The sequence below is a fragment of the Varroa jacobsoni genome, unplaced genomic scaffold, assembly GCF_002532875.2.
Source record: "Varroa jacobsoni isolate VJ856 unplaced genomic scaffold, vjacob_1.0 scaffold_340, whole genome shotgun sequence".
Classification (NCBI taxonomy): domain Eukaryota; kingdom Metazoa; phylum Arthropoda; class Arachnida; order Mesostigmata; family Varroidae; genus Varroa; species Varroa jacobsoni.
Window position 1 is genome coordinate 261 of NW_019213242.1, and position 17,218 is coordinate 17,478.

At 41.1% G+C, this 17,218-nt stretch overlaps 4 protein-coding genes across 5 annotated transcripts; 1 reads left to right on the forward strand and 3 right to left on the reverse strand.

Moving 5' to 3' along the window:
• Positions 1 to 244: 244 nt before the first annotated feature.
• Positions 245 to 7,842, reverse strand: LOC111259501 (uncharacterized). Of its 2 annotated transcripts, XM_022831567.2 has the most exons (6): positions 6,474 to 7,842; positions 5,777 to 6,119; positions 3,334 to 3,603; positions 1,793 to 2,661; positions 1,216 to 1,425; positions 245 to 955 (listed from the first exon to the last, which is right to left on the reverse strand). In XM_022831567.2, the coding sequence occupies exons 2-6, from the start codon at positions 5,971 to 5,973 to the stop codon at positions 708 to 710; spliced, it is 1,794 nt and encodes a 597-aa protein (XP_022687302.1). In that variant the 5' UTR covers positions 5,974 to 6,119; positions 6,474 to 7,842; the 3' UTR covers positions 245 to 707. The 2 variants fall into 2 exon arrangements, with proteins under 2 accessions (XP_022687302.1, XP_086824052.1); XM_086967926.1 differs by having other exon boundaries at positions 5,777 to 7,842.
• Positions 7,843 to 8,085: 243 nt separating this feature from the next.
• LOC111259505 (uncharacterized) lies at positions 8,086 to 9,925 on the reverse strand. Its single transcript, XM_022831571.2, has 4 exons — positions 9,907 to 9,925; positions 9,673 to 9,768; positions 9,106 to 9,371; positions 8,086 to 8,752 (listed from the first exon to the last, which is right to left on the reverse strand). Exons 2-4 carry the CDS (start codon positions 9,679 to 9,681, stop codon positions 8,587 to 8,589), a joined length of 441 nt encoding a protein of 146 aa, XP_022687306.1. The 5' UTR covers positions 9,682 to 9,768; positions 9,907 to 9,925; the 3' UTR covers positions 8,086 to 8,586.
• A 1,070-nt stretch (positions 9,926 to 10,995) lies between these two features.
• Cluap1 (clusterin associated protein 1) lies at positions 10,996 to 16,312 on the forward strand. Its single transcript, XM_086967927.1, has 8 exons — positions 10,996 to 11,102; positions 11,498 to 11,694; positions 11,877 to 12,068; positions 12,296 to 12,436; positions 13,028 to 13,200; positions 13,375 to 13,516; positions 13,657 to 13,821; positions 16,039 to 16,312. Exons 1-8 carry the CDS (start codon positions 11,081 to 11,083, stop codon positions 16,177 to 16,179), a joined length of 1,173 nt encoding a protein of 390 aa, XP_086824053.1. The 5' UTR covers positions 10,996 to 11,080; the 3' UTR covers positions 16,180 to 16,312.
• On the reverse strand, positions 13,845 to 14,755 carry LOC111259506 (uncharacterized). Its single transcript, XM_022831572.2, has 2 exons — positions 14,610 to 14,755; positions 13,845 to 14,313 (listed from the first exon to the last, which is right to left on the reverse strand). Exons 1-2 carry the CDS (start codon positions 14,622 to 14,624, stop codon positions 13,954 to 13,956), a joined length of 375 nt encoding a protein of 124 aa, XP_022687307.1. The 5' UTR covers positions 14,625 to 14,755; the 3' UTR covers positions 13,845 to 13,953.
• Positions 16,313 to 17,218: the final 906 nt, after the last annotated feature.

Genomic DNA, 17,218 nt, shown 5'->3' on the forward strand with positions numbered 1-17,218 from the left:
ATAATAACAAAATCGTAGGTGTCTTACATGGCTACGCCTCGTAATAATAACTAGTGCGATCACCTCCGATTATAATGCCCTAGTTAATTGTATACGATAATATTATCCTTAGTGACCCACAACTCGCTGTGCAACCATAAACTTCTTATGTCATGCCCTAATCGTCTATGAACACGCTTTCGTTTGCCCGTGTCGCTCTTCCATTCGTGTAAGCCTGCGCCCGTAGTGTACGCTTTTGATTCAGTTTCTATTTTTTTTTATATTGTAGGAGATGCTCTTTTCGCTTTATGGTTCTTGATGCGGTTTCGTTCTTGTTTTCTTTATGTGCTAAATGCGCAAGTGGTTGACGTTCTAGTGACTAGCAAGGGAAGCCATTAACGGCAGTACTTCTCGTTGTTGTTTCTTATTTTATTAGTTTGTTTTTTTGCTACCGTATGTGACTGAGCTATTACTGTTATAATCAGTGGATTTGGCGTTAAGATCCTGCCGATATTAAAAGCAACTGTGGGATTAATATTGTACAAACTCTCTAACTTAAAATCACTCCACGAGTAATTTTCTCAGGCTAAGTGCGTTTTTAGAAGAGCGGCACAGATAGCCGTCACTAAATCACTCTAACGGACATTGCTGCTCTGAGAATTGGCTATGTGATAGTCTCTACTAAGTCAGGCGTTAATCTGCCGCATACTACTGCAAAGCGCGTGCACCTATCCCGTTCTGGTTTTAGCTTTAGCTTCCTGAGTTGCCTGTCGTATTGCTTCTTTGTACGGTCCCCTTTTCCTGCGGTTATATCTCAGTTTAAAGTCACGCAAAAACGGAGCCAGGCTGGAGGTCAGGATTCTCGATGACGTGGAAGACCCGAACCACGCAACATGTGCTTCCCCATTTAGCAGAGCCATGTCAGAATCATTTGCCGACGAGGTTTCATCTTCTGCTCCTATTGACAAGATTCGTCCTGAAACGTAAATAGTTCACTCGTTAAATAGTAATGGCATTTTGGCGGTGTATAAATTCGAACTCAGCTAATGAAACCTAAGGGGAAGACGTGGATACTTTTAGAAAACATTTTTCAATATTGTATCAGGTTCTAAAAGATAAAAACGTAATTCTTACTGCCATTTATAGTAAGTGTGCGTAAGGTAACACGCCCTACATATCTCCAGCACAATTTCAGTAGATACCAGTTAGATATATTCGAGGCACTTGGATACTTGCCTGGCCACCATGGAAATCCCATGACCTTTCCCCATACGACGTCACCATTTCGGAGCGGCTCATCGGCCGCAGCCACCGCAAATTCCTCTCCATTATTTGTCTCACCTCCCCCAACCGCTGCTTGTGGGAAGTTAGGAACCGATTCTCCATCACTGTCCCCTGTGTTTTCCGTTCCTCCGGACTCTTTATGTCTTTTCCTCTTGTGTTTTCCTAAGTTCAACAAAGAGATAATCACTTCCTGAACTGCTAAATGATCATATATATCGATATAATTTGTTCAAGTTCAACGAAAAACGACAATTATATGACACATTCAAATCACTGAGATGTGTTTTTTAATTAACTGGGTTACGAAAAATGCATTTTTTTTTTACCTAAATCCGGTTGTGTCAAATGTAGATATTATTGGATAATACTACAGCTGTATACGACATTCTACAGTATTAATCAATAATATTTCGGACTGTATAAGGCATGCAACAGGGTCAGTTTAATCGCTTCATAAACTCTATACTGATTCTACCGAAGTTAAACCAAACACTTCTATATATACTGAATGTTCTCCATTTTCCCTTACCAGCCTTATGCTTATGGTGCCTAACAGACGTTTGTACAGCTGCTGGCTGATTTTCCATGTTCTCTCCTATTGCCTCAGCGGTGGTCTCACGTTTACGTCGTTTAGGTTTACCTCCTGCGGAGCGTTCTGTTTCTTGGGAAATACCTGCATACGGACCGGTAACTGAACCAGCTTCAGGAACCGCAGCAAAATCTTCTTTTTCCTCATCATCTGAAGTCGTCTCCTCATAGTCGGCTACTGCAACCTTAGCAGGAATTTTGACAATTGTCCCTTTGCCCTGGGGGTTATTAAACGAGATCTTTATCACAGGGCTTTGTTGAGGAAGAGCCAGGTGATGATGCTCTGTTTGAATTTGTTGCTGCTGCTGGGCTTTCACCTCAGCCCGAGTGGTTCTCCGCTCATCACCTGCCTTCGATGTTAGCGTTATCAATGAAGATCGCTTTTTACGTGAAGTCATAACAGGTTGCGCCGCAGTGGTTATTTGCTCTCGTTCCCGTTCCCGTTCCCGCCGGTCATGATCAGGCGGTAACAGCGGTCGTTGTTGTTGGCGTCGCGCCGGTTCTTCAGACTCTGGCATCTGAGCACTACTCGGGAGCTCCTCTTTAATCAGAGGGTCTTCTGCCACGGACCCGTAGACGTCAGCCTGTGGAGGTGTTTCCTCTGTCCATGGAGAGGGGGAAGTTTGTGTGGGCACAGACGGATGGGGAGGCTCACCTCCGCTTTTACCGCCGCTACCCTGAGGAGCTTCGAGAGGAGGTGCTCGATGACTTTCTCTAGTTCCCCGAACAACGGATACAAGAGGCGCTGTGTTTTTTTTTGCTGAGCCCCGACTCGTTGTGGTTGTAGCTCCAGTTGATGCATCCTCGCACCTGATATTGTGATCAGTCCAGATTGTGAATTCATGAAGTATGCAGCAACTGAGTTATACTGTATTATTACTGATTGTGAAAACAACGTGGCATAAGACCTTTATAATAGTAGTCCATTTACAGGGTAGTAATGAACACACTATTAGAGTTCAGATGTTTTAGAACACCACAAAGCCAAATTTACAAATTGTAACATTACACAAAACTAGAGCCACGTTACGCTTGTATTTTATAAACCTTGCCTTGTCTTGATTACCTAAAATGTCGTTCTGGATCATCGATTAAGGAAATATATTTTCACCACTATAGATTAAACTTCAAGCGAAGCTTCTTACGACAACTTGTAGACAAATGGCTCCAATAAAATCAAATTCTTCTTGAAATTGCCTCGGAATCGTACTTTAGGAATTAAGGTGCGGAGAGGTACTATAAAGTGGTAATCCAAACGTTACATTAAGAAGCAAGGATACTTAAATTTAACGGCACATTACAATTAGAAAAATTTTACCGAAACATTTAAAGACAAATGTGCAAGATATTTATATCTTAGGACAAATCTATAATATTAAAAGATAACTTGGTGACCTGGTGACAAGAAACAATGTTGCTAATTTATTGCTAATTACCGCTGCAGTACTATATGCAAACGTCATGATCATCTATATTACCCACCTGCTTTGACAATTCGAGCAAAGGGTCTGTCTTGGTCGGAGTTTTCTCATGCGCACGTGCTGATCGATTTTCGTGCGAGGCGCCCGTTTGTCTCTGGCGGGCTCGATAGCTTTTCCCGTTCCCTGGCCAGCGATGCCACCGTTAAATGGCGCTTCGTTTTCCCGTGACGATACCATGTATGTGTGCCGCATTTTCAGCGCGAACATCGCTTCATCTTCAGCAGAGTCTTCCGGTTTAGGAAACGGTGATGAACAGAACGGCTTTATTGATCTGCAAGCGTGACACATGCAAGGCTAACAATAAGTGTCTAAAACAACGACTATGGACTCCTGAATTAATTTAAACTTGTTGAAATATAATACTAATGATAGATACATCAAAAGTTAGATATGACTTCGTAACATCAGCCATACTAAAAAAAAGATAGTAGAGAAGCTTACATAGCGTTTCTTATAAATGGTAGTGAACAACAAATAGTAGTGTATAGTTTGTAGAACGGGCATGGTCATTAAAGCTGCGGAGTTTCCGTTCACTGAATAGACAATCTCTAAGAACTAAGAATCGAGAGGTGGGCACGAAATAAACGCATTGGTTGCCAGTAGCAGGTGGCAGCTCAGACCAATCACAACATTTCGTTTACACTGGGGACGAAAGTGATTATGGAGGGAAACTTATTAGCTAGCAAACGGCCGTGAAAAAATTAATAAATTATTAGACTATCAAATTATTAAAGTGGCTGGAAGTGAGCGAGCTTCGGAGATTAAAGGCTTCACTATAAATCTTACGTCTTTTTTATAAGCATGTTTATGCTGGAAGCATTAAAACGGGAACTATCTCGATCTCGTGTACTATGAAACACGACCACACTACGGGTTTACTTGAAAGGAATTGCCTACTACGAAACGATTTCCTTAAATAATATTGCAAGTAGACGTAAGTTTGTGTGTTACAGTGGTTTCACGCACCCATTATACAATTTCGATATGTAGAGTTTTAATGAGTGGCGTGACTATAAACTGTTTTAAGAGTCACAGCATAGTGGCTCTCTTGCTTTGCCGATTCTAAATATGACTGGGTGAAAATACATCGATCGAGTGTTATGAAAACTAAGCTTCCCCTTGGAACTTGGCTAGTTGGCCTAATTTCTGTTTCCGTATATAATTGATGTATCCAATGACGAGCGATTATTGGAAATCGTCGATGTTTATTGTGACTGTACGTTCACTATTACTTGGAGCGGTGCCCAACGCAACCTCCAATGGCCAATATACGCAGATCCCTTGAACGAATTGTGACACTAAAATACAACATGAAATTGAGCATCTTTTCCTGTAACCAAACAATATTAACATCAATCGATAAGCTTGAGTATATCGTGTTATAATGACGGGCAGTATGGTGCCATACGAACTGCTTGCCAAGACAATGACTAGATGTGATCTAACAGAATCACCAGTTTAGAGCCAGTAGAGACACGAAATTTCGTTCAGTTCCATTCGTTCATTTCTGTAAATTGACGTTTTTGACCGTTAAGTAATTGTGTCGTTAACTCGCAGTAACTCTATAGCAGCACATATTATTTAACAGCTGGGTCCGACGTAGCAGCCGAAACGCAATAGCAGGTTATCTCTGCTAGAGGCGGATTCTCAATGGCGAGTCCTCTGTTCATGGCGAAATAATAAATCCAAGCAGGAAATTTGCATCGACCAGTAGATAAATTTGTTGTGAAATGTTTTAAACAAATGAGGTCGCTGTTTCCGATTATTTTATTTGGATCTAAAGAAAAGAACAGCCACATAAGTATCGGTTTGCACATATATTAATTCGGAAACGACCGTTAGCATACCGGTTAAGCAATTATCAACGAAAAAAGAATCAAACGGATTCGCCAAGCATCGACCGCTAATTCCAATTCAGCGTTTCTTAGAATACGTTTTTTTAAAATTTGTAACACATTCGCATACGCTATGTTGTGTAGACTACGTAAATCTCTACTTGCACGTATCCAGTAATTGGAAGAGTATAAATAAGCACGAAGATTAAGCGAATACCAAGCCTACATTAGAGCCTGCGTAATGGGATTTTTGCCATTAAAATTGTCACCGATAAGCAGAGTTTTTTTAGTGGATATGTTAGTCAAGGTAACACGTAATAAATAATAATAATAACCTTTAACACTATACATCGAATAAACACGGTCACTTTACAGTACTCGCACAGTGGCAACTATTGCATTTCACAGAAATTCGTAGACTTTTTTATTTGCTAGTTTGGGCATACGTCGTGATGGTCACTAAACTGTTAGGCCTTGCCCTACACAGTCCTGATCCGTCGGAGTAGTGCATTTGGATAAGGATATTAAAATAAGGAGAACTCAACGGTATATCCAACTACCTAGCATATCAGATTGTTTTATTTAGTAATGAATTGAAGGAATACGAACCTGTTCGTGATATCGAGCAACGCTCCCTGGTAGACTTTGGAGTTGTGATCGAGTGACACGACGATCAGGTCTCGGAGAGCCTCGACCACGGTTACCGATAGTCGCGTTCCTTTCGACGGTAGACCTGCTGTATAGTCCGAGTGTAGAGTTGGGGACGTTGTTACCACCGATACGGGCGGCCTCCGGCGTTCAGCCATCGCTCACGACTTTTGCCCCTTTGCCGTGGTCTCCCTGCCCCCTCAGGTGCCACCCCACCACCTCAGTTCGTCGTGGGACCAGCACCTTGCTCTTCTAGCAGAGCCCGTGCTGACGGAGGTAGTAACTGTTGCTGTTCATTGATTGACTGTTTGCCGCATTAGCGATTTATTTGCAAGCCTCGCAGCAACCCGGGAGGGGTTGTCGAGGATGAGCGTCGACGACGATAGTAAGCGACCGGAACAACCACGATAGCCAGAACAAAATACATGCAAAATTTTTATACGTTGATTCACACCATCAGTAGATTCACGCCACTCCTTACGCGGCTGTATGGCGAAACAGATCTTTGGTACAATCTTTCTCTCCTATATTTGTTTTCGTCTCAGCCTTTTTCCTGGCACAGTAAAAGTAGCAATATCTTCTAAACTGTTGCTACCGAACTTCCTTTTTGCTTTGAAGACAGGGGAGCTTTTATTCCATTGTGATTAATGGTACTCACATTATCTAAGCCTCGCTGATAACCGAGTAAGATTCATCAGCTAAACGTAATCGTGCACACACATTAGCACAAGCAGCGACCGCTTCTAAAGATACTTTCATTTCATCTGTACTGCTTATTTTGTTAGTATTGCCTTTGCTGCTAGTAATAGCATAACCATTACACGTTCCTATTGATCCTTAGATTAGTTTGATTCTTCTGTCGCTCTTTTCCTCTCCCTATTACAACTGCTACGCAATCCATCTACACAAACCCCTTTAGAATTTTCACATTCCTACTGCTACACTATACAAAACGTACAATACGGAGACGATAAACAACCAGCTTGTCTGCCAGCCTCTCCCTCTTTTTAGTCTGCTGCTACCGTAATCTCTGCTTGTCCTGCTGTTTTCTTTACTGGTGTATCGTCGCTCTGCTTGACGCTGCGTGTTATTGTTATGGTTAAGGGTCGTCGTTAGTTAGCTTTTGACTGTTCGTTCAGATCACCGTTCACTCGGTGCATGCCGCGCCTACCGATGGGATGCTAGTGGTCTTGGTGCGGGCCGCGGCAACAGCACTTAGACATTAACTTTTGTCGATTGCTTGCGATGGCCCGCTACCCGCACGATGCTGCGCTTCTATGGACGCAGGAGAGATCTAATGCTGTGCTATATGCACTACATGCTGCTAGTTGTCTGACACTGCAAAAACTTGTGCTGCTCTAAAGCACAAGGGTGATTTCGGGGCGGCTTTTACGAAGAAAAACGTGCCTGACGGTGCCCTGTAGGAATAATAATGTTTAGGCAGCAGAAGAACAGCCAGCGGATGGATGGATTGTTTTGGTGGCTGGTTGGTGTGGCCAAGTACGCTAAAAGATGAGGAGGGTTAAGGAACGCAGAGTTTGAACGAGGCTGAGAGCTGCTATATTAGAAGTGACAAAGTCTAGTATATGCGGAACATGAAAAACTATCGTATTACTGTGTGAGATATGTATAAAGTATCGTTTTAAGTAAGACCGGTTTTTTCTTATTTAAAAGAAAGGCTTGCCGCAGACTCAGATTTCAGTTAACTGATATGTAGTACAAAACGATAGCTATGGCCCGTTAGTGAGGTGATCTGCAGAAAAAAAAAGCAATTTATCTTAACTCGTTACTCTCGTTAAAAACTCTACACAGCTCTACTCAGCGACAACACGGCAAGGTCATCCGGTTTGAAATCAGTGATTGCGGATGAAATTTTTAATTATTGGCCTCGTTAATTTTTAGACACCTGACCGATACAACTGAACATTTGTGTTGAGGCTGCGCTGCCAACTCGTGCGAGTCAGATTTTGCACCTTATTCAAATATTTCCGCATCGTTACATTATCATAAACTTATCACTAGAATTTTCATAATGCTTTCGTAGATGGCAAAAAATGTCGTGCCGACGCTTGGTCCGTGTTGGGATATCCTTTGCGGGATACGCAGCTACCTTTAGCTAAACAAGAAGACCTTTGTGAGATGTTCAACGTTCCTAGGTAAACGTTAAGCAAAAGGCCTAATCCAGTTTTGTTAGCAGTTAATTACTTTCGATATTCAGGATCGCTATTAGCACACTTTGATTCTATTGCGAAAACACTATGGGACTCAAATACGGACTCAAATGAGAAAGACCTTTATTCAATATTTTGTTGTAGACACTTTACTGCTACAAACGTGATCACGCTAACTAGTTTCAAGCCGGTAATGACCTACACAGTGGCAGATGCTGTGTCCCCTACGTGAGCAAGAATGAATCTGACAATGCCACAGAAAGCGGAAAAGCTAACGAAATTTACGCTAAACGCCAATTACAGGCTCATCTCGTAACCCGCATTGGCGCACCGAACTAAAAATAGCAAGCTTCTACGATTATACACAGGAACTTTATATCCGTTCATCCGATCATTGACGATTAACGACGTATTTTACATATTCGATAACAATAAAATCGCGAAGTACATGAGTATCACAAACAGATTAAGAAGGTAATTTTCACTCCCGCCCAAGCAGATTGCCGCGTGTTTACCTGGCGTCGTCTATTTTCAACACTAACGACAAAATTTTCAGTTTATCTTCTATGCATTCCATCCTTGCCTAGTAGCGTTAAGAGGCTAGGTCGTGTTGGCTTCTGCAGGCGTGAACAGGCCATGTTTAAGGATGAAATCGCCGAACTTCTCTCCATCCCCGCACACCAATAGCGGTTCGAGGAGTTTGCTATGTACGAGTTTCTCTTCCGCGGTTAGAGGTCGTACAACGCGCGACTCTCGACGCATAAATCTGGTATAGCTCAATCAAGATCGATTCATCACATTAAACTTTAGTTCTTAAATGAGGCACACATCTATAAGCATGGAGAGACGTTATAGCAGTACATAGAACAAGCAAAACGTCTTTGCTGCCGAAAATGTGGATTTGTGATCCGTGGGGACTTTGTGGTCACTGCATGACCACCCGCATTGTTTTCATGTTTTTTTTGTCGCTCTGTTACGATCGTTAGTGCCTTGATAGAATATGAATAAAGAACATAGTATAGTGTATAATGTTATCGATAGTATCAGCCAGGCCAGAAACCCAACGATATCTTTGTGAACGTCAAATAGAATGAAAATTAAGTCTAAATCCCCTATCACCTTTTAATTGCAGCTGAAGGTTGACTGGCGACAATAACTTGTCGGGTTTGCATCTCGCGGAGGTGCTGTATAGATTCAAAGTGGTCAGTGGCTTCCTTTGATGTGTAGAAGCATTGACCGCACGGCACACAACGGCAAAGGGACTCAGGGTTTCTTTCAGGTCGCTGTAAAGCTGCGGTAATGGTTGCCGAGCTCTGAGTTGCGAAATCGTAACGTAATGGCGATGCTTTGGGATTGCGATCGTCGCCATTGTTTTGTTCTGTGGACTGTAAACTATTTCAGTTATCGCAACATCAAGCAGCAACTTTCTTGGTGTTCATCATTGGCAACTTCCCTCGTTATTGTTAACAAATGAAGTTACTAAGATTGTTCACTGTTGCAAACCCATTGTACACTAAATGTGTCGAACACTGTGAATATATTACAGCGGCTGAGAACAATCTTAATGTACCAAACTCGATTCACCATGAGACGTCAACAAAACATCGAGCCACATCTGTATACGAGAGGTTAACACCTGTTACGATAAGTTAACAAATGGTACAGAAATTGTACAGCAGTACGAACCTGATACATGAACTTCGCCAACGAATTCTGGGTTAGTCCTTCACGCTTGGATCGTCCAACCTTTTCACAAATGGGCGTCTCCCAATACCGGTTTATCTGTTAAACATTAGAAAATTTCGTTTAACTATCTGGGATAAATTTTCTCTCACACATCGAACACTAGGGTCCGTATAGTGATTTCATAGGGGTGTGAGCAGTCATTAACAATATAAAAGAATTGACGCAAAAAATTACCTGAATTAAACTGAGCTGACTTCACAAACTATCTTAAGCAGACGATATGGTGACAATGAAGTTCGCCAGTGTTTTCAAATCTGGGTTGCTATTTCTTTCTTGCTGTCCGTTTACTGTTCCATAATGGCTTCAACTGTGATTGGACGGACTTGGACTATTAGCAGACATGCTGCAAAAATGAAAGAGGCTAACTTCTGTTTAAGTTAACGTTATTCGTTTTGGTTCCACTTGTTCACTTTTTTTCTAAATCCAAATTAGAAATGTAGCAAAGAACTTCTACACCACAATTTAGTGAAAGTGTCATAGTCGGTCTAGGCGCCACACTATTTTTTATATCGTCAGATGGCCTGAGGCTGAAGTACCTCGGACCATAATAATAATAAAGATCTTCCAACTTCTGCTTAGGATAACCGGCGTTGGCTAGCGAAGACGAAATTTCGCCTTATGGCACTTTACTGATAACATTTGTTAAAATCTGGTCCGCCTCCAACTAACTAGAGGATCTGCATTTGACGGATTACCTATTTAGGATTAGAATTACGATTGAAATACGTAACCTATCCAATGTTGGCCCCTAAATAGCGAAAGCAGGCTAGCTAGTGAAGCCATTGTTATCATAAGGAACACCTTCGTCAGATAACTTCACATAAAAAAATAATAACTATAACAAATAGAGCCATTCATAGATTTGGGAATGATTAATCGATTAAAATCGATGGTATAATCGTATACTTTTATATATGTCAACATATTTCTCATTATCTTGTTCATCGCATACTAAAAAATTCATCTTAAGAAAAAATAAATAAATTAATTTATTACAAATATTATAGAAAAAAAAGTTTACGAGATTGGAAATTTGTAACAAACAGGTTATAAACTAAACATGAGTGTATAAGTTGTAGCAAAGTGTCGTTACAGCTTATGTAGTCGAATGATACAGTACGAGTCAACTGCTTGTTAGCTGTGCTATTGGTTAAAAAATGCGGTCAAGAGAGCCTTCCGCTCCATCTGCGGCTGGTAGTGACAATGTTTGTTTGACAGCGCGTTGCCTCGCAACTGGACCGTCGGCTCCTGTAAAAAGGCAGACTCATTATTAATAGGCCTGGCGACGAATTATAAAGCAGAGTTTACTGTTCTCAGTTGTTCTTTTGCCACTAACACTACTACAAGCATGTCTTATCGGGAAACCAAAAGTAGGTCGTTATCAATGGGCCGTACGGTGGTCTAAAAGCAGTGCGTACCCCTCCCAAGTTATAGCATGATCTCAAGTGCTTCAACTTCCGATCAGTTGTGTTACAAAATACTCGTTCAATACCAGTGCATATATTTGATGCATAAAATAGTGTAATACAAGGAGTAATCTAGAATCGTAGAAATAACTTGGCGAAAATAGTTTTGTAATCCGTTACTTTTTAGATGAGCGTTGGTCGATGATCACTAGATAGCCTTGGGTCGCGCTATATGAAATCGGCAAGATAAATAATGTGCAATAGACCTTTGCCAGTACAGAATGGGGTGCATTAGCCAAACTATTCCAGTTAAAATGGATAAAATTTAATGTCCAGTGATCCGCACATTATCTTTGCAGATCTGATTGAAAGCCTTCGCGCCTTAGGTTATTCTCGCTTGTTGCCCATGGACTCGTTTAAGAAACCAAACTTCCCGCTTCTTGCCGAAATTCTCGAGTTTTTGATGACGCGAATTGAGCCGGAGCTGAACTTGCCCCCTGACCTCAACAACGAACATGATCGAGTCTACTTCGTGAAAATGATTGCTGAAACTATGGTAAATGCCAGAAGTAACAAACAATTATTTTCTTATTCATGGTCAACTTCATTAGAATAGGTGCATATATTCATTGGCTCCCTAGCTAGAACGTTGCGTAATTTTTTTATAATGATTGTTGTTTGGCTTGATTAACGTATGTGATAATAACCACGAAACGATCTTCGTTCATTCGTTTGCAGATGCTGAAAGCGAATCTGAAGCTGAGTACGAAGCGGCTGTATGGAGCTGACGCGTACGCGATTCGTGAGGTCCTCAAGTTAGTTCAGCTGCTTCAGGGTACACTTAAGGAGGAGCCAGCAGGCAATGGCGATCAAAAGAACGAAGGTGACGAAGACGAAAATGTTTACGATTCATACGCCGTATCGTCAAAGGTAATAATTAGTAACAAAGCATGCAAACGAATCGCAATTATAAGGAAAAATTCAAGATTTGAATAAACTTTATTTGAGCATACAAGCCCAAAGAACGTATCGGTTTGAAAAGTTCCCATTACAGCTCCAGTAAAATCAGCCACTAATCAACAAACTAAATACATTTCTCAATGCCTGACCAAAGTAATCTGTACGGTCGCTCCTAAGAATAAAGTAAATATATGCAGTTTTCAGAGTTGCGTAGGGCGCGCCAGCTGGCAAGTGATCTTACAAGTGAGGGAGCATCACTGTTTGATCTTCTTGGGAAAGAGGTAGAACTCAAGAAAGTACGGAACGATGCTTTATCCAGATATCTCGAAATTTCACAGGTTCGCGTTACAGACACGTGATGAAAATATGGCCGTATAAAGTACGTTTTATACATCAGTCTATGTAATTTTTGTTTCATGTTTAGTACAATGACATTGTGTTGTCTGTCGACATGATTTGCTTTTTGCAATCTTCGTTTCGCCTAGATATGACCACTCATTTAGTACGCTTCTAAATGTGTTACATGGTTGTTCTGGTCTATATCCGCTATATATTATTTGTGTAGTATATTGGTGAGTCTATGGAGCTGAATTGCAGAGCGTCGATCTTCCATCCGACGTGAACCCTGTTCAGGAATACGAGAGTTTCATATTTAAGTCAAATGTTCGACTATCGCGAACACGATGCTTTTGCAACAGTACTGGGTAGCGGGTAGTAGAAAGAGTGTGCGGTCTCTTGGTCAAAAATTGTTACATTATAAATTACTCGTCTGAAGCACGCGGAATACACATAAGATATGAAAAACATGAGTTAATTTAATAAATTGAGTGCATCAACACATTTGTATACAAAACTTCTCAACCATAATGTTCACGTATGTTTAGGAGGTAGGACCTGATTTCAGATAACTGGACCGCGTCTAATTACAGGTAGAGCGTTGTATAGGACAGGTGATGACGACTGTACGTTCGGATATCGAGAAAACCCGCGCTTTAATTGCGAATGTTCACGAGGATGAGACGAATCTTGAACAAAAGATCGAAAAACGCAAACAGGAGCTAGAACGAAGTCAAAACAGACTTCAAACGTTACGCGCAGTACGGTGAGCACAGTAAACTTTCATTTTTATTTTTGAGCATTATCTGAACGTTTTTTTTTTTGCTTTCATTTATTGTTTGTTCGTTTTGTTTAAATAGTCACGGATAAAACTACAAAACTCCCCGTTATTGAGTTTTCAGTATAGTAGAATCCGATATATTAGATTTCATTTTCACAGGCCGGCGTATATGGACGAGTACGAAGTGCTAGAAGACGAACTTAAAGAAGTATATCAGGAATACGTAAGAAAGTACCGCTGCTTGGCATACCTAGAACAGCAATTAGAGGAGCTGGAACGTCTTGAAACTCAGGAGAAAGCGGTAACTGAACTGAATATTTATTTGAACTCTGAATATTTATTTGAACTGAGTATTTGTATGAGAAGGCGGTAGTTAAAAGTGAATATATGTTCTTAGGGAACGCGTAAATTTGAAAAAATATGAAGCCACCTATTTTTTAGGAACGTGAAGAGAGAGTGAAAAAAATGGTTGGGGAAATGCGTGAAATGGGAGTCGAAGGTACTAATGACGGCGATGAAGGCATGAACGGAACCGGGAAGCTCAGAACACGCCGGGACGTTACTAGAAGGCAGCGAGTTTTCGGATCTATGACTGCGCCTGATAAGGTAAAAAAAAAACAGGTATCATATCATAGGTTGAAGCCCACAATTTTATTTTCTATTTCCATGTAATTTATGTCATAATTGCTCGACTCTTCATCCCCGCAAAAAAATTCCTACTGTCGTCGTTCTCCGTTTTCACCCTCGAAACAATTTCTGCTGCAAGTAGGGTATTTCAAAGCCTTCAAAATAGCTGTGCGCGGCGTATATCGCAGCCGATATGAGACACATAAACGCTACAACGTAGGCTACCATTCTGCATCCGCTTCCGCGGGTCGACTGAACGTGCACGACCTTCATGTCTTCGCGTTGTGGGGACTCTACACCCGAGTTAGTTTTGACAGAGCGACTTGATCCAGAGTCTCTTCGGTCATCACGATCGGTTCCACGAGATCGTGGCCAGATACTGCTCCCGCGTAATCTTCGGCTCTTCTTACTTCGGTGAGATTTGGATCTGCGAGATCTGGATTTAGACCTGGAGTCGAGCTTTCCTTTTATCTGAAGCAATACAGCAAAATTTTCATAAAGCATAAGGCAAATTCATTTGACGAAAGGCGAAGTAGACTACACAAGGTAACCGTTAAGTCCTAACAGGTACACCATCACGAGGTTTGAGTATGACTCTGTATGTCTTTTTTTTTTCCTACTTTTTCCAACTATCTCCTTCGTCCGCAGGTTACTGTAGCAGCCCCACCCTTAAATACTACATTATTGCAAAGCAACATCAAGATATTTGCTTGAAAGAACACAGTTCACAGAAACCAATCTATAAACCACTCCATAGTTGCACTTACTTTTTCAAACGTCATCTCGCTTCGTCTCTTGTAACCTTTCGAGGAGTAAATACGAAATTGTGCCCGTTTATATACGCAGCTAGGGCGCGAAATTTAGCTACAGGCCGGAAACGATTATCTGATAGGCATGCTTCTTGCTAGCAGCTTGCGGTTAAAGGTCAAATTGCCCGGCCAATGTTCTTGTATTTTTTTTACACTTGACGAAGAAAACTTCACAGCAATTCTCAGACAGAGTATTTCCACAAAAAAAAAAAAACATTCACAACTTAACGTTTAGTTTTTAGCATATGCCACACGTGCTCTTACACAGGCCCAATATTGGCAAGCTCAGATTATCTTAATGCAGCCTAAATTTTAGCGTAGAACTACCACTGCTTAGATACCCCACGCCTAGACATGACAATAGATCTGTCGTGGTCGGTACATCGTGTAAATTTCTCTGTGTTTTTGCAGAAAAAAACGAAACAATCAACGGATGGGTTAGTGGATGATATAATGTCGATGACGCGTAGGTGCTTGAGTACTGTCCCAATTTTAAGGAGGCCAAAATGTGGGTCCATATTTTTACTTACCAGGATCGCGTTTCAGTTGTTCGGTGGGTAAAACTACTCTTAAGATCCCTGCTTGCTGAGAACATTCAGCGATTAGGGAAATTAGTCTTTACGTAGGATTTCGTCCGAGAAATTTTGGTCATTTTGAGCCGGCGATTCCATCGGTGGTATCCTATAAAAATCAACTCTCGGCTGTTAGATAAGGTAAAATGCTGATACTTCCGAGGCAGAAGTTCGTAACGTGTGACGTTGCAATTATCAAAGGTTCCGAGCATCTAGGTGAATTCGCTAAAAGAGTCATGGTTGAAAGCGTGCAAGTTTTCCGTCGGATCATTGTATTTGTACTACTATATTCAAGAATGTTGTTTCGACAACGTGATTGCAAATCTCGCATCTTGAGAAGACCGAGTAATTTTTAAACCATCCCATTAAGTAAAGCCGAGCTATCGCGAATGTACCGCATCAGTCTTCCTTAAAAGGTCATCAAAAAAGCGAAGTTTTATATAATTTATCGTATATTCTACCGGACACAATACAGCAGCTACGGTCCGGCTATGTAGTACAGTAACGCTAACGTATTACCACGATGTTGCCGTGTGAACCGTTCTCTCAGTGTGAAATCACGTGACAAATTTACGTAATTTGTGTACACAGTAGAAAACTTTATCTTTGACACTAGGTTCGAGGTTTGACGGACGGTTGCGTATGATTTTAGCAAGCTGACGATATATACTTTTTCTTTCAGCGATTTGGCAGTATGAAATACAATCATTTTCTGTGATAAATATTATCAAGCCAGGTAACCGGAAATTTCGGAATTTATGGTTTTATTACAAGCAGCATTTCCGTAAACTTTTACTGCCGTGTATTCTTTGAAGGACTCCGATTCAGACTTGGAGCTAGACGAGGATGAAGACGGATCCGACAATTCTTCTGATGACGTAGATCTGGCCGCCTTTGGTGCCGTGAAAGCGCCAAACGTCAAATCCGTGAACGTCGATTCAGACAATGACTTCTAAGGGTACTTCAATTGCGTTGGTGTTTGGAAACACTTTTACTCTAGAGGTCTCTCCAGTGAACTCCATTACCTTGTCTTATTTCGATCATTACGCCGTTATCGAGGACAATACAATAAAACAAAAATTACTACTTGAGTAACTCGTTCGATAATATCCGCTGTGAAACGCCTACACTGAAGGTACGTGTAATTTCTTCAGAACATGTAAATGAGAATGTGTGATCGATCCATCCTTCATTCGAAGGTGATGAAGTGAAAAAAAAGTAGTGTTTTTTCTGTTCATTTGATGTTATTTATATATATATATATATAGTAGTTGATCAGCGGCTAATCAATCTATTAGTGTTTCCCATTATTCGTCTAGGGAAGTTATTGCTAATAAAATTGTTTTTCACCAAAGGTGGGCATTTGTATGAAATCTGTGTAGAATTTTGTATTTATACCAAACATTATTTGGTTTTAAGTATTTTCATTATGATAGTACATGGTTTAACGTATTAAGCAGTTTGTGATATTATCGTGATTGTAGTTGTGTTGAATGCGAGTTGGTTTTTTTTATTACTTCAAGTGATTTGATGAAAGCGGGTGACAGCTGTTGCATCTTGCGTTACTGCCCCTCAAGAGCTACTGGCTACCCATGAATTTCCCCACTCACAGACCGGGCCAGAGCGGGAAGCTTGGTCCCTCCAGTGCGCAGATTTTACCGACCGGAAGCCGTACCGCTCTAGACGGGGAGTTATTAATTTGTTTACATGGTGCCTTAGCGTTAATACCTGCAGCAGTACACGATACGTATCTTAAAAAGTATGCTCTTATCACTACGATGTAGAATCGTATGATTTGTCAGTGCAGTGCTTTTATCTGAAAAATAAAATTCATTGAAGGAACCAAATCAATCCATAAATATTAACCATTGATGTGCCGGTCTAGGTGCCACTAACTTACCGTACCTGATAAACAGAGGTTACATCAATAACGAAAGCTTAGTTCCTACTAATCTTGTACCGTGAAATGTACATGTAGTAGCATGAGGACCAGTT